The sequence below is a fragment of the Corvus kubaryi genome, unplaced genomic scaffold (genome assembly GCF_017639235.1).
Source record: "Corvus kubaryi isolate FWS band 111438036 unplaced genomic scaffold, C.kubaryi_AGA036_p1.0 37308, whole genome shotgun sequence".
NCBI lineage: Eukaryota > Metazoa > Chordata > Aves > Passeriformes > Corvidae > Corvus > Corvus kubaryi.
This window is the reverse complement of record NW_024581096.1, coordinates 2852977-2870211: the sequence shown is the minus strand read 5'-3', so window position 1 is coordinate 2870211 and position 17235 is coordinate 2852977. Positions and strand designations below refer to the sequence as shown.

General features: G+C 37.7%; 1 protein-coding gene across 4 annotated transcripts in view; it reads left to right on the top strand.

Annotated features, from left to right (window-relative positions):
- The first annotated feature begins 279 nt into the window (after window positions 1-279).
- The window catches only part of RNF180 (ring finger protein 180), a 71292-nt gene continuing 54336 nt past the window's right edge, over window positions 280-17235 (top strand). For 2 of the 4 annotated variants that reach the window (XM_042028262.1, XM_042028263.1), the window contains exons 1-4: window positions 280-773; window positions 6403-6479; window positions 11514-11636; window positions 12474-13421. In XM_042028262.1, coding sequence (XP_041884196.1) covers window positions 11595-11636; window positions 12474-13421 — 990 coding nt within the window. In that variant the 5' untranslated portion in view covers window positions 280-773; window positions 6403-6479; window positions 11514-11594. The remainder of the gene's footprint in view (window positions 774-6402; window positions 6480-11513; window positions 11637-12473; window positions 13422-17235) is intronic. The other 2 variants (XM_042028261.1, XM_042028260.1) reach the window with 1 other exon arrangement.

Here is a 17235-nt window from a genome sequence, read left to right as displayed (position 1 = left end):
TCGCTACTCTTGGCTGCCGCGGCACAGACGCTCACCGGCCAGGCGTGCTGCCTTTCCTGCCATGGAGCCCCGCGTGATGTGCAGCAATTTCCTACAACGATTCATAAGTGTACTTCGTTCCCGCGCCCCATTTCATTTAATGCTTCCTCCTTTCCCTTGCTGCACATTACGACCGTCGGGGGCTGTTGAGGACACCCAGCCTAGCAGGTGACGGCTGGCGGGCGCTCGCCGGTCTCTGCGATGTCCCTGGCCTCGCTCTATAACAGAACGATCTCTGGGTCTGGGCTTGTTCCTCGGGCCTGAGGAAAGGCAGTTTCTGTCCCAATACCTATTGAAAAGTTTTCGCTCATTCCCTTAACTTAATTCCCTCCGCCTGTCTTCTCCCTGGTCACAGCTTGCCGTCGGGCTGACCCCACCCCGCTCCATCTCTGCCAGTCAGGAGACGACAGGAATGTGCCAGCCTCAGGGCTCGGCGCGGCGCGGGCCTGGCGGGCGTTGCTTTCGTCCTCGCGGCAGCACGGCTGGCCCCGCCGCTGGCGAGGGTCCCGGGCTCCCGCGGGGCCGCGGGACGACAACAGTCGCCTGGGCGGCCCGGGCTGCCGCCGTGTGCCGCCCGAGGGCAGGGGCCGCGGTGGCGGAGCGCTTTCCGCCGCCGTTTGTCTCCCGTCTCTTCCCGTTCGCAGGAGCAGCTGCTGCTGCGCAACCCCTTCCCCGCCCGCCCGCTCGCTCCAGTGCCGTCGCGTCCTCATCGCAGCCTCGCACGGCGCGGCCCGGTGAGCAGAGCGGGGCCGGGGCGGCGGGAGGCGCCGCAGCCGCCCGTGGAGCCGAGCTGGGCCCGGGCCCGGGCCGGGGGGCGCGGGGGGCGCGGGGTGAGAGCGGTGGTGCCGATACCCGCCCGGAGCCGCGGGAGCGGCCGGGCTGTCCGCCCCGGGTGAGCCCGGCGCCCGCCTGAGGTGCAGCTCCGCTCCTTACTGCCGGGGGTTAACTCGGCGGGGCCGCCGCCGGCCCTCAGCACCCGCCGCGCCCGGGCCGGGGGTGTCCGGGGGCAGCGGCTGCGGCAGTGCTCAGCCTGGTGTCCCGCGCTACGCTGGGACAATGGCACCCTATTCCTGCTTGTTTCGGCCTTTCTTTTGTGCAACAGCTAGTATTTGTATGTGTAAGAGCATGAAACAGACAGCTTTGATCTTGGAATCTCATGGAAAAAAGAGATTACACGCCCATCCGTGGTCTTCCATTGACCCGCCTGGTCTGTTCCTTGTCAAAGCCATGTACACACTCCACACCCTAGCTGTGTCTGGAAGACTTGTTGACTTAAGCAGCATGTAGTAGGTTGTTTTAGCAAGTTAAAAAATGCGTTGCAAGTAACTTTTTTTCTTTTTTTTTCTTTTAACTTCCTTTTAATTACATGGTTAGTCTTGCTACGAAAGAAAGAGTATCACATGCTGGCCCCCCTCTATCATCAACTAGTCATCACTGTCATTAGCTTACATGATATGGAAGCTGATCGCACAATGGCTGAACTGGTAGAAGAGTTCATAGACGAGAGGACACACAGGAGCAGATGATGCATCTTTCTGCTTTTCTTCTGTGGCAGCCTGGAGACAGTTCTTTAAATTTTCTGTCTCCCCATCTTATGTGCTATTTTACTGAGAAACACTGTTAAAGTAGGTTTCTTAAAGCATTTCTTTAAGCAGAAATACTTTGGAGATCAGAAACTAGCAGCAAGTTTTTAAAGTGTACCTTAATGTCTTCCATGATTGTTTCTGTGTCGGGTAAATTACCAGTTGCTCCTTTTCTGGGAGCTGGAACTTCTGGTATGGACTCTTTTTGGCTAGGACAGCTCATCTAGCTTTTCTCTGCCATCCTGTTACAAAGCTGACACTCATCTAATATTTTTTCAAGACTCTCGTAACTACTGCTCACTGCCCTAGTTTCTTGCTGCAACATAATTATTACTGTAATTTTCATGGCTGCAATATTCTGAAGGGGTCACAGGTGATTTTTTAACAAAAGACGGTGATAACCATTTGTGCTGCTATATTTATTTTCTCATTTTTATTTGTGAAAGAAGGGCAAGGTAGTTGAAATTCTAGACCAGATTTCAACAGAAATTTAGGGCTTTGTGTTTAGTTCTTCACTGTGAACATTTGAGAATTTTCAATTGAAGTTGTACTTAAATTTCTTTAGCAATCTTTTTGAAAACAGAATGACCAAAACTTAATACATCATATAACTTGGATTTTATAAGAAATTTAGATATAAATAGGCATTCTTTTTTTTTTTTTCCCTTGAAAATATATGCAAACTGTCTAGTGTCCTCAGCTGGTAAAACTTGAGTGAGTTCTGCATCCAGAACTTGCATTCAGCAAAAATAGCTGACCCATTTGAAAGAGTTCACAAAATAGCAGTGACAGTTGGAGATCAAGAAAGCATTATCTCTGAGGAAAAAGAGGAAGATTTATTTAGTTCAAGGATCAGATTATAGGGGAATTAATACCTAGTAATAAGTGTTTAAAGTTGTAAAATGTTCTTGCATGGAAGAAAAGGAGCAATTTTTGGTCTCTGTATTCACAGCAAATAAGGGAAATTACAAGAAAGTTCCATTTAAGTATTAGGGGAAATGTTAATAATAAAAGATAAGGAAGATAAGGAGATAATGGAATCGTTTGAAAAGGCTGTGAGATCTGCATCAGAGGTCTCTAAGAGAAGATTAGACAAATGATTTTCTAGAAAGGGAACAGAGACTGACTTGGAAAGGAAGTCTTAGGACTCTGCTACTGGTTTTACTGGTACGAAATAATGGAAAAGAGTTTGAAGGTCATCAAAAATAGCTAGGGAAGATTACAGGCTTTTTAACATCCTGATGTATCTGCATGCTATTTTGGAGGCAAACATGAGCTCCCACAAAGCTACTGACCTGAAAGCAGTACAGCCACAAGACACATGACTCAGTATTTAGATGAAAATGCCCACTCAGGGCCTGACACTATTTTTGGAGTTTCAAATGGAAAACTAAAAAAAAAAAGCAAAATAAAAGTGAATGCCAATGTGATGAGAAACATGATGTGTATAGAAACCTCTGCAATGTGTTAACGTGCATCTGTAGAGTTTCTTCTGTCCTTTGTAAGAACTGCAAAAGACACATACATGCAGATTTTTAATAGACCTACAGGAGTTCTACTCTTTAAATACTCCTAGGCCCAAAGGACACTTCAGCCTGCGGTGCCATAATGTTAAAAAAAGTATCCACTTGAGTTGGATTTTTTCCATGCAGTTCACTATCAGAATTCTTGCTTACACAAAATATAACCCATACTATGTGTGTTACTACACGTATACTGTGCACTCATTTCTCTTATGTAAGTGTTATTTTTAATAAAAGGTATATGCTGAACTAAAAAGAACCTTTCAAAGTGTATAGCTAACTAACTAATTGAATAAATAAATAAATGAAAGACCTTTTATTTTGCGGTAAAGCTTAAAGATATTATGAGATGAGGAGGATGTTTACATCACCTCAAATGCCAGTGATCCTTAGAGAGCTTTTGTTTGCATGACTTGAACCTTGTCTTTTAAATATAGCAAGTGCATTTATTCATCAGTCTTCTATCTAAATTGTTGAGAGTTCTATCACCAAGTGGGTTTTGCCTTGCTCCAGCATCCTCAGCTTCAAATGAAGCAGCTGTTCAACAGATGGCAAAACATCCTTTTCTCTAAGGGGAACAGAATGTATATGGAGACTTAAATATATCATTTGGATAAAAAAATACAATATAAGAAGTGATGCAAAGTATGTATCACATCATTTCAAGAATGTATTTCAGTAGATTAGGATATGGCTGTATCTAAAAAGAATGTCTGATGGTAAATGTCCTTCAGTCCATCCTGGTTGGTCTTAGATTTGAGGCTCTAACTGAACTGTTGTAAAATTAAATTCATTTTAGAAGTGTGTTATGAATTTGTGAAGAATAAATTAATTAGAATGGCTTTAAAGTGTTTGAGTGATATAAAGAAATTCATAGCTGATAATCATTCTTTCAGTACCCTGTGGTACCTAATGTTTTAACAGCAAAGTGATACATAGTACTTCTAAAATTTATCAGAGTCTGAATTTACTTTTTTTTTAAAGTAATCATTCATGGACAGGTTAATTATTTTATACATTCCACTTTTGAAATGTGTCTGATACAGAAAGTAGCAGCACTGACATGTGGGAGTTAGTAAAAACTAAGTTTAAGTAAAAACTGAAGTTCTGCTTAAGACAAAGCATTTCAATCATTCCATTTTTGTCAGGAATGAGACGGGTTACTAGTATAAGTTAGTATCTTCAATTTAAGTGTCTCTTCCATGATCATCTGCTTGGCTGTCTTAAGGTATGTTAATGGACCTTTAACAAAAATTCATTTTAATTTATTGTGATATTGCAAGAAAATATTGAATGTTTGCCTTAATTTCACTTTTTAAGCTTAGGGTGGATCTGACTGTTAAAAACTGCACTTACACTTGAGTGCAGAGTCTACTGTATGTACACACATTTCAGCTTGTCCTTGTCAAACCATATTTCAGACCTTTACTTTTCTGGAAAAAGTAGAAAGTGTGATAAACAAAGACCTCAGATGTAAATAAAAGATAATGAGTCACCTCTCTGTGTGTTTCATTGTCTTTGATTAAATCGGAAAACAAGGCAGAAAAAGGAAAGGTAGAAATGAGAAAAATGCGAAAGTCTGTGTGTTTCAACAAGGCAAAGTGCTCTCCAGACAGCCCGTAGTGAAGACCTCAAAGTTTCTTTAGTAAGTGAAAATTAAAAAAATTTAGGTGTTAAAATAGTTGCAAAATCAGATGTTTGAACTCTGAAACTTTTGACACCAATTTTTAGTTTTATGTTCCAACTTCCCCGTCAGTGAGCACTGTGCGCTTTAGCACTCTTGAGTAGGCATAACTCTAGAATAGAGCTTGAGTTGATATGTAGATGAAAAAGATTTTCTTATTTTTTTCATGTCGCTAGCACAAAGGGGTAAGAGCATTAAGTACATAGAAGGAAGAGTTGGAGGACCTTTGGAGAAAACATGACAAAAAGGGAAGACTTTGGAATATGATAGAGAAGACCAGAGAGACAATCGGGACAAAACAAGACACAAAAGAAGAAAAACAGAATTTGTCTTGTCCTTCTGGTTGTCTTAATTTAGGTCCTGTTTCACAATGAGGTTAATACAGGTCCATGAAAAACGGATGCACCAGTAGCGCTGATCCTTCCACACAAAATAATTTAAGGGAGCAAGCCTGTAGGGGCATGTTGAGAGAAGAGTCTTTGTCATCTATAGTTTTATGTTAGCATTCATTATTGTTATGTGCTATTATATGTCTGTATGTTTATTTATTGCTTAGGATACCAATGTCTTATTCCTATGGACATATTCTAGAAAAACTGGAGTTCTCTTCTCTTTTGCCCAAATATTGGACAAGTTACTTGTTGATTGGCCAGCTTCGTTTTATTTTCTTTTGGTTTTAATTGTTTTGTTGTTGTTGCTTTCTAGTTCTTTTATGCAACCTGGAAATAAAACCAGCTGTTTCACTTTGCTATTTATAACATCTAGGTGGCATGCTATACAAGATGAGAGAGTGTTTATAAGTAATGTATTAGTCTCCTCTGTGGTAGTGAGAATATTTATGGACTTCAGGGTTGCAATGACACTGAACCGTGCCATAAATCAAATCCCTCCTGATGGGAGAGAATTTTCTAAAAGTCCTTGCATGGAGTTTCAAAGATAAACCAAGACTTTTCCTTGAGTTTCAATGTTGCTGGATTGTTGTTTATTAAGTCTTACCAGAGGAACAGAGCCACTAGCATGACCCAGGTACAGCATAGAGCACAGAAAGCAGGAGTGAAGTCTTTAATTATCAAGATTTACACAGCCTTTTAAAGATAATTTAACCAACAGTTACTAGAAACGTGTATTATTTTCACTTTCCTACCAATTATTCAGTAACATGGGCAGGAGCTGTGGAATTCTCTATCCAGTCATTCCAAACTACTTTTACTGCAGGACATGGAGTAGTAGAAGAAGGAGAAGAAGGTTTAGAGAACAACAACAATCCTCTATTTTGATATTTTTTACTCTTATCTGTTTACTACAAAGAGAAGGCCAAAACCTCTACATTTTTCACCCTGTGACAATCTTACATAATAGTCTATCACCTGATTCACACCACTGTATTTTCTAGTTCCTGTCTGATCATTGGTAATTTTTTCCAAGGTTGGAGGTAAAAACAATGTTGTTCAGGGGGGTAAGAACCCTTAAAAACAGGCAGAGAAATCCTCTCGGCACTCTGGGTTCCTACATCGCAAGAGAAAAGTGGTGGTTTCAACAGGTGACCAAATTGTATGTTTTGTGGTCTTTACAGGTCAACATACAGAGCTGAAGAATCACAAGTTCAAATAATGAACAACCGAGAGGCTGGTGTTCTGCATTGCTGGAGAGGTAGGAAATATATAGTAGAATATATATAGAAATACATTTTTCTTGCAAAATGTAATGGAAAAAAAGCATCCAAAGTATAGCTTCTTCTGAAGAAGTTTGTAAGTTCTTCTGGTGCCATTTTTTTCAGATGAAGGAGAAGTATTAGATGTAGCCTCATTTTGTAACTAATCTCTTGTGGAGATAAGTAGTAAAGCATAGACAGTTCCGTAGAGAGAAGTAATTGTAGTGAAGCCAAGTAGGCACTGATCACCTTCATGTTCTGCAGCGTGAAGGCCGGTGTTTGTGGACACTTGACTACTAGCCTGTGTAGAGAATTACCATTTCACATATAAAAATGGGGTTTGGTTTTGATGGTTTTAGAGCAGTCATTTTTTTGTTTTAATATCTCCTAATGGACAACTCTTTGTGTATAAGGTGTATTTCAAAGACTGATTCTAATTTCCACTGTGGTAGTTAACTGTGTGTGAAGTATGCCTACATCAGAAAATTTTGCCCTTCATTTTTTAAAAATGGGACATAGTCTGTGCACAAAAATAGTTCAGAAGATTATTCTGCCCTGAGTGGGATTATGCCCTGCTAAGTAATTTATATTGTCTTTTTTAAAATAAACAGAAGGATAATTACACAAAACCGTGACAGACTATTTCCTCCTGTTTTATAATGGCAGCTAGTAATCATAAAGAGCTAGGGTCTTGTGAAATGTGCCAAAAAGGCTTACAGCTGATGATCTTGAATCAAAGTTAAAAACCAAATAGAAGGTGGTGATGTTTTTTATTAACACAATAGTAATGCAACAACATCCTTTTTCACACTAGAGAGGGGTATAGCCAACAGATGTAGAAACAAAAGGGTTTTTTAAGACCATTATATAATAAGTATTATAAATACACCAAAATTTAATCATGCCACTTACAGAGCTTGAAGTTCTGGAATAATTTTCACACTTTATATTTGATGGGTTTTTTGTGCGTGGTTTGAAGTGATTTTTGGGGGAGAATGTGGAAATTCCAACTCCTTCCATGGAAAAAATGTAGTGAAAAGGAGGTGTCTTTGTCCAAGCTCCCCCGGTGGAGCTTTTCAGTTGTGAGTGGAGATCCACCATCATTGTGCACGTGAGTGAAGTGGCTTCCTCTCTAGTTATGTAGGTAGCAGATAAAAAAAGTGTAATTTAATGCTGTATGTGAAGAGGTTGGGAGGCAAAGACAGTACTATGATGTTTTCAGAATGTTTTCACTGATGAATTTTAGGCCTTTAAACAAAGACATAGCTGAAATGTGAATGAAAAAATGCAGAACAAATTTGAAAACAAATGTTGAAGTTACAAACACAGTATAAACACTTAGAATTATATGCAAATTGACATGCAGGTAGTCTTCACAGATAGGACAAAAACAATAGCATAGACATCATAAATGGATCTATCTGTCTTCTGTCAACTCTTGGAGAATTTTAGAAAACTTCTACCTTCTGTCTATAGCCCCACTTTTAATTTTCAGCAGAATGAAACTTTTATTCCAGTGACTTTCATAACATAGGCATCCACAACTTTCCATATTCATAAATTTTAACAACTGATGTTAGGACTTTCTCACCATGGTTTCCTTATAATTTTAGCCATCCGTATAACTCTATTTCAGTTAGGTAATTGCTTTTATTTTAGTACCAGTTAGTAAAATGCTACAGGTTTTAGACTTTTTTTCTATTCAGTTGATCACATTATTGCAGTAAAAATTGTAAAGCTGCTAAGATTACCTGGTTTCTCTCCTAGTTATTTTAAAAAGCATTAGAAAATTAATTAGAAACTACTTGTTGCATTTGTGTATTGCTGATCATAGTCTTCAGGTAAACTGTAACTTACATATTTCTATCTTTACTGAAAAATTGTGCCAGCTGACAGTGATTCTAAAATCAATTTCCAAATATTCTTGGAAGGCCTGTAACTGCATACTTTCTGTTCTTTTAAACAAAACAAAGCCACCTCCAGATGCCTTCATCTCCACAGTGGAGTTTGTCCAATGTTTTTAGATTCAGAAACAGAGAATTATGGACAATATCTACCTGATTTTTAGCTTAAAGAAGCACATCATATTTGAGGTTTATAATTCGTTAATGTTCACTGAATTTGGGAAGCTGACTTATGGCTATATTTAAAGAAAAAAAAAGCTTACATAAATGTTGAGTATCAATACAATTGTTTTGTTAATGGATATCACAGCCTTCAGCTGCTGCTCAGAATTCTAGCAGTGTATGGCATGTGAGCTTAGAAGCCATTCCAGAGTGGGTGAAATGTGTCATTGAAAAGGTAGGTTTTGTTTTTGGTTTGTTTTTTTTTTGTTTTTTTTTTTTTTGCTTTAAATCTTTATCATTCAAGACGTAAAATAATTAAACGGAACAAGTTTCAAGGACATTTTTCATTCAAGGTCTATGTATGTTACAGAGACCTTATAACTGAGGAAATTCTTCTCAGTAACTTCTATCATTACCATTTACAGATTTTTTTTAATCTCTTAAATGTTGTTTCAATTTGTTTTGTTTTTAATATATGCAGAAGAGCTACAAGTGATTAATTCTGTTTCCTGCTCTTTAACAGATGAATGTATTTATGGTTCTTCAGATAACCGTCATGGGCATCTCTGCATGTTTTTCAATGCTTAATATTATATTTATTACCTAGGCTTTGGTGTTTGCTTTGTTTTGATCATCATATCTTGCAGTACTAACATATAGGTTGACAGTGACAACAAGAAGCATATTTCCCCATAAAAGTGGACTGGAGATTTGTTAAGAGTTCAGTTTTTGGAATATAATGTGTTTTATACTTAAGTCTTTTATACTTAATGTGCTCTTATGTCATAAGAATAGAAAGTAGATACCTTCCTGCAAATTCAAACATCTGATGACAAGCCAGTGTCACTGCTTTTGAGTTTTAACTGCCCATTTGAAATGACAAACCATCTCATAATCTCCTATTGTACTGACTGCCTCAGTTGGTATTTTCTTTAAGTTGTTTTAGATCTAGAAGTTAATGTTGTTGCATAGATACTAATAAGCAGAAGCAGTGCTTTTCTTCTGCCGCACAGATTTTATTTTATGAATCTTTGATTTTGGTAAGTAAATGATAGTTGCATTCCTTTTTCCTTAGACTTCAGTGTAAAATTTTACTATATGTTAAGTAATTTATGCCCTAAGCAAATCCATACTGAAAATGATGCATAAAGAGAAAAAATTGTTACAACTGTAAAACTAAGAATTCAAAATTTAAAAAAAAAAATCATCTTCCGTCTTTCTATTCTTCTATTTGGGTTTTTTGTTAAACATTAATTAAACTTTTTAAAATTAGTGATCTCTTATACTTCAATGAACATAACAGAATAGTTATATTCAGAAACACTAATCTTGGAAGTGTGTTTGAAAATCACATCTCATGAGTTATATCCTCACTTTACAATATTGCCTAATCATGAATCCTTAATAATAAGGATGCAGTTTTTTACAGTACTTTGCCTCTTAAATTATTTCAGTATAATTGGATTCAATATTGATTGTAATATTATTCTTTTCACCTTTAGCTCTTAAATTATTCTTTTGCACCTTTTGCTTCTGCATTTGAAAACTTGGAGGGTCAAACTGGGGACTGAGGAAATACAAATACAAAATACCCATAGACTGCCCAGAAAAGGCTTGCCATATTTGTTTGAGACTGCAGAGGAGCAGTTCTCCTCTGGTGAAAAAGGCAGAGAATGCAATTCTTTGTGTACCCTTTCAAAATCTTTGTGTTCATTGCATCACTTAATATCCTTGGAACTCCTGCCTCGTTCACTCTATCTCCTCCAGCAAGATCCTGTGTTTTTATGGATAAATGGGGTGGGGGGTGGCGGAGGGTATGGGATGCTAAACAATTCTGACTTATCTCCAGATCCTCCTGGGCTCTGAATAATTTTGTGATCATATGTTATTTTCTCCTGTATGACTCCTGAATCAAAGGCTAAATCATTTTACATAAGCGCAAAGTCTATTTGCAGGCTGTAAAAACCCACTGCTTCCCAGCCGGTTCTTTTTTGCCATCTGTCCCTGTTCGTAACCAATCTCCTTGGATTTCATGTACATATTAGTGTATAGATAATCTTCAGTAATTACAAATATACAAATATATTACAGCTAGTGTTGCTAGTGACCTTTATTGACCTGCATTTCTTTAACCCATCACTTATCACTTGTTTTGGTTTCTTTTTCTAACCACTTCCATTTTTTCCTCTTTACGCAGTCCATCACTAAATCTGTGTACCCTCAGCTCCCCTTCAGATCTTGCTGATTTTCCCCCTACCACCTCCTCCACTAGTAGGCTGTTACTTCTTTTACTGAGTCAATGCTTCCACACTCTGTTGCCAAACTCTAATGCTAAATCAATTCCGGGCTCCTTGGTACCACACCTCATCTCCCAGTCTCTGTGCACATGGGACATAAAGATGTCCTTTTTCCTCCATACTGTGTTGTGCATTTCCATTTTTTCCAGGCTTCTAGCCTTCTTAATTTTCATTAATCACTCGTCCTCTCCATTTGAAGATTCAGGATACTATTCCATGTCAGAGAGACTCAAAAAAGTCACTAGAAAGTGCTTTCCCTCTAATTTTAGTGTCTAGCCCCTGGCATCTGGGAAATTGAGTGTGGGAGGTTTAAGAGTAAATCTCTGAAGGAGCTTAATTCTCCTTTGGGAATGGCATATGACACATTGGTCAGCCTTACAAACTGAGAGAGATTTTGTATGTTCACAGAATTCCCAAGAATTTGAAAGCCTTTAGTTATATGTAAACTATTTTATCCCCCAAGTAAAAAACCTGTCAGCAATGAAAGACACATCTTTGATGTTTTGTGTAATTTTGAGGGTTTAACCCGCAAGACAGGAGTAAGTTTCTCAAATAAGTGTTTCCAGAACTTCCTGTAGCATTGTGTGTGAAAAATAACCTTTTTTCCACACAAGTTGCTGGGGTTTTTTTCCTGAAACTACAAAATTTGTTTTCCTGACATTTTCTGTAGCTTTCTATAGGACAAGCATCAGTTATGGACACATCTTCCCAAATTACCTTGAAGGACATTTGCAACTGAAATAAACTAGAAATGTTGGGCATCTTCTGTATTCATGGCTCTTTAGACACTGAAGTGAGTAAAGTGTGACTGGAGTTGATAATGTTGTTTCTTGTCTGGGCTTTGATCCAACAAACAGTTGCATAACTTTAGTCCTCAACAGTGCTCCTGACAGATAAATATAATTGCTGAAAATACTAATAGTTGCCTAAATATGTAGGAGTACTAATAGTTGTATTAATATGTAGGAGTTTATAGATCTTTGATATGTATTTCCTTTGGAAAAAGGGCCTTCAGGATTGAAAAGAAATTCATAGAATTATAAATAATGAAAATAACTGTCTCCTTATATGTAGAGTATTAAGGATTTGTCATGGTATCTGCACAGAGGTTATGTTGTAATGCTCTGTACAACAAAATACAAGTACCATTTTAAGCTTTTGTGGGGTAATCAAACTGAAAAGCTATATTCTTTTTGAAAGAAATCTCCTTCCACTGTACTTAGTATGCAAGAAATGTATCAGCACTCAGAACACTCAGCTGAGAAGCTGTGCTTGCCAATTCCAGATTAACATGGGAAATTGATTTCACTGCTTTAAGGATCTGATGTTTTCATTAGTATTGCAGCATTATTCTATCTATGGACAAATTTTAAACATATTTCAAAGCTCCTACATTTTAAAATGTGTGTTAGATTTCTTAGAATTGTTTATCGCTGTAGCAAGCAGAGCTTTGATCAGAACATTATTTATGGTGGATTTTCTTTCTGCTGTGAAGTGTCTTTTATTGTATTTAAAAAACAAGAAGAAAATCTTCTTATTAAAGGAGAAAATAACTCCAGTAATTATTTCTTGCTCATTTATTTTCAGTGAACATGTTGGGTGCTTTATTTTTTTCTTTTCTTGTCAATAGGCTCAGTGGACAATTGGAAAGTTGCACTGTCCATTCTGTGACGCCTGCTTAGGGGGCTTTAACTTTGTTTGCAACAAAGAATGTTCCTGTGGACAGTTAGTAAATATACATTCCTGCAGAACTTGGACTGAGCATCAGCCACCTTTCTCTGCTAAATTGTCAAAATCATCAGAAAATCATTTGCTTCTCAAAATTCAGTCTGGTTTTAACAAGGATACCTGCCATGAAGTGGTAACTGCAACTTTGGGAATAAAAAATCAAGGGCTTTCCTATATGGCTGGAAGTAATAAAGGTGCTGGAAGATTAACAGAAGCACTTTGTCTAGAAGTAAGAGCTCCCAGATATGAGATAAAAAGTAAAAAACTTCCCTTAAAGGCATTAAATCGAAAAAGAAGTCTCCCTTCTTCCTATCCTAAGAAAGATGCATGCACTGTAAAACCTTTTCACAGAAGATCACATAGCTTGGATTTAAATATCAGAGAAAGACTTATTTTTTCACCTGTGTTATATAAAATTTGCAATATGGGAACACTTTACCGTGGCCAAAATGAAAATCCACCTGTTTACGCACAAGGGGGCTTGCAATTAGAGTCCAATAGGAAAGATGGTAGTTCTTTTCAGGATCTGTATAGTTCCTGTGCTGACATACTACAAAGCCAATTGCAAGTTGCTTCCATTACCACATTACTACACAGAGAAACAGAAAGTGAGTGTGATTTTGGAGTTACTGGACAATCTTCTGGGAGTGTCACTGCTGATGGGTTACCGTTTGTGATGAACCTTTCCTTACCTACAAGGGTTGTAGAAGACAAACAATACATCACACCTATTGGTCTTGTGCAGCCTAGGAGTATTTCCTTCAACCGAAAGCTGAGTAAGAGAGAAAGAAACGAGTCAAAAAGCCTGAGGAGAAAACAGAGAAGGCAAGAGCAATGTCTACAGAAGCAGGTAAGTGTTTAAAATTAATTATGCTACTTTTTTGGTAAAGTTTGACTTGCTTTTAGAAATCATTCTGACTTTTTTTTAGTTGCTGTCTTTTAATACTGGTTTAATGTGGAACTGTCTAGAGTCAGGTATCAGGCAAGCAAAAATTTGTGACCCCGTCCTACATGTCGTTTTTTTCTAATTCCATCATATCAAGTTTTCTTTCTGTGCAAAATCAAACCACGACGGGTTTTCATTTGCCTTCTTAATGTTTTGTGATGTAATAATAAATTTGAAGTGGGAAAAAACACAGTGAAATTTAATCAGTGTGATTAAAGAAAAACTAAACATTTGTGTCTTCTAAATGAGAAACCTACCATGTCAGAATTTTCTAACTTTAAACTAATGACATTTTGAGTTATCTTTACAGTTAAGAATGTTTTAAAAGATAATTATATGTATTATTTGTTGTAAGACAAATATTTTTCTATGAGTAAAGAATTGATTACTGCCATTTAAAATATTAGTCTTTAGTAGGTAAGTATTTTGTCTGCAAATCTAACACAAACTGTTAACATTTTCTTACCAATTATACAATAACGGTTTCCATCTTCAAACCATCTAAAGCAGAACAGAGTTAAAGGCCATAGGCAGTTGCAATTTTTGGTGAAGGGCCGTGGAGAAAAGCCAGTCATAAAATTACTTACACAGTTCTGGTTTCCTCTCAAATTTAGTAGAATGACTAATGATAAATACGCCTTTGAGAGAAAATTTCTCATCATAAATTTCCTGCAACAAAATACCTGTGTGGTAAGCAAGAGCAAACATGCTAACTAATCAGAGAAGCAGTATCTACACAAGCAATTATTCCTGCATGAGGTAGGTTTGTCACTGTGAATTCAAGATTTAAGAGAGATACTTAAAGGCTGTCTCTCTCAATTAAAGGTGAGAACCAGCTTGAAAATGTAATGGGTCTGGGAAATATTATTAGTCTTCTCAGTATGGTATGCATATATTCTTTTTTCTTTGGGAAAGGTTTTTGTTTTGCTTAAAGACTTAAATTGGTATTGGGACCTTTTTAAAACTTGTTCTTGTTTTGTAAAATGCATCTCTAAAGCTGAGATTCTGGATGTCTTAATACTGAATACTTGTTTTCTACTAAGTCTAAAGATTCTTAGCTGTCTGGATCCCCAAAATGGCTTTAAAAGTTCCAGATCTCATTGTTTTGGTAAATGAAATGATGATGCACAAGCTCCATGTATATGAGCATTTTCACAGTCATGTAATCTACAGTCTCTTGAGACACTTTAATCTTTAGATGTTACTTTCAAGAATAAAACATTGTACAAATTTTCAGAATTTTTGATAGCTAAGAAAGAAAGGTACTTTCAGACCTTTTCCTTGTTAAAACATGCTTAACCAATTCCTACATTATTTTAGTTACATTTGTTAAGATCCAATTATTGGAGAGATGCCTCTACCCAAATTAGGCTGCAAAAAAGACCATATGCTGAAGACTGTAGTACAGATTTCATTTAACAGTAAATGGGAAGTAGAGAGAGATAGAAAGAAAGAGAAAAAGAGAGGAGGGGAGTGAAAAAGAGTGACAGAGAGACAGATTAAGTAAAAAGTTATCACCGCCTGAGGATCTAGACATCATCCCAGTGGTCCTCTTCTGGTTCTCTCTGTAATGGAGATCCAAGGTCACTCAAAACTCCTCCCCATTTGTACACTTCAGCAAACAAAGGAATCAATGCTCATTGGATACACAGTTCTCCTGTTCTATTGGTTAAATTATTCCCTTGATTCCATGCTCAGTTTTCCTCTTCTTTTGAGTCAGTAGTCCATGGCCTCCCCCTTCTGGGCCCAGTCAGAGCTGATTGTCAGCACAGTTGCTGAGCTGGCTTTCCTTACACCACCCTGTGGCTCAAACACTCTTCCAGGAACTTTTCCTCAGTTCATAAGTTGTCCATGGGGGTGATAAAGATTGTGGTCACTAGGAGAAAAGACAGAAACAGCAGAAGCAATAACACAAATAAGTAATCATACTGCATACAACAGCTATGCACTTATCAACCCAATTCTAATTAGCCACTGCCCCTATCCAGTGATTCCCAAGGATCAGAGTGTTCTTTAATGGGTAGTGGGTGTGATGGCTTTCACAATACTGTGTGTGTTGGATATAGGCCCAAATTAGCCATAGAATTACACAGTGGGTCTTGATTTTTAAATCCCATAAAGAGGTATCCCCAACAGATACATATGTCATGTATTAAGATGTGTCAGTCAGCCTACTCTGAAGCAGATCTTCGGGTCCCTTAGTGCACCTTTGCACACTGGGAATAAGTATGAATGGGTTTGTTGACAAGGTGTGCTTACATACTTTGAAGTCTTTAAAATGGTGTTCTCTTTCAATCACATCCACATGTAGTTGGAAGAATTTTATAGGTAATATTCCTGTCCAGCTGGGTAATTCTGTAAACCATGGAAAATTAACTTCTAGCTTACGAAGTTTTCAGTCAATATACAAAAGAGTTCTCATACAAAAGGTTCTTATGCAAACACATCTTTACATCGGGCCTATACTCTCTTGTCCAGGGGATGGAGTATAGCTCTGTTGCAATTTAATCCTGACACAAAATAAGACTTTCAGATTTAGTTATATTATCCCAGGTTGCTTTTTAATTTTTTTTTCATTTCAGTGGGCAAACTGCCCTTGTCACATTCCTTTTTAATTTCTTCCACAGTAAATTGCACCCGCAACTGAGAAGCTTGTGTGGTGCAGAATGTACTGCAGTTACCATATTGATTAGAACAAATAAAAGAAATTAGGTAAAGTTAAAATATTCTATTAGAACACATGGTAGGAAAGCCAATTGTACAGGAGACACATTCAACTGGGAATATAAGTCTCTGATTTGATTTGGAATGTCTCATGATTGATAACATATTTGGTTCTGAAAGTGGTCACAGGTAAAGTTGCTTAATAGCTGGTAAAAGGCTTTTCTGTATTTCACCCATGTCCCATTTGCAGTCCATGGCTGTCTGTTCTCCTTATCTAGAAAGGAAATGGTCACCCATTTCCCATGTAACATTTTCTTCTGTTTTATTAGGATTATTTAGTTCACTCATTAATATCTCTGAAAAATTTAGCCAAATCATCATCAATCTAAAGCCTTCTGAGGCAGAACTGCTTAATACATATTTGTATGGTTCCAAATATGCATAAATTCTTACACCAACTCCCAGGCTAAATTTGATTTAGACAAAATTATACATTCATAAGACAAAAGTAAAAGCTCTTCCCACACAATTTCTTTCCAATAAAAGACAAACTTGGCAAAAATCAAACTAACAACATATAAAATGGTTTGACTAATATATGGTCTCTCAACAAGTCACTTGCAATGAAAACACAAACAAATCACAAACATTAATAAGCTGATAATACAAGCAGTTATGGTGGCAGTTAAAAAATTTAATCAGTTCCACGCAGCTTGATCTCATCTGTTGGCAGGTTCCTATAAAAAGAAAAGTGAAAATTTAGCCTACTATAGACAGATTATTAGTAGGATGGAAAATGCATTCAGTGTTGATTCAAAGGTCCTGTGTCTACCACAAAGGTAAAAGGGCCTAAAGGAAAAGTCATCATCATATAGTCGTGGTTGACTTTTGTGAGCTTTCTCATGTAAATTCACTGGCCGTTCACCCACTTCGAGCTGGTTCTTTTGATATTCAGCTTGGGCAGGGGTGTTGGCACTCTTAGAAAAAGAAAGCAACACAAACTTCCCTGGCAAGTTATCCCTTAACAGCTTGAGCTTGATACCTCTCAGGTAGA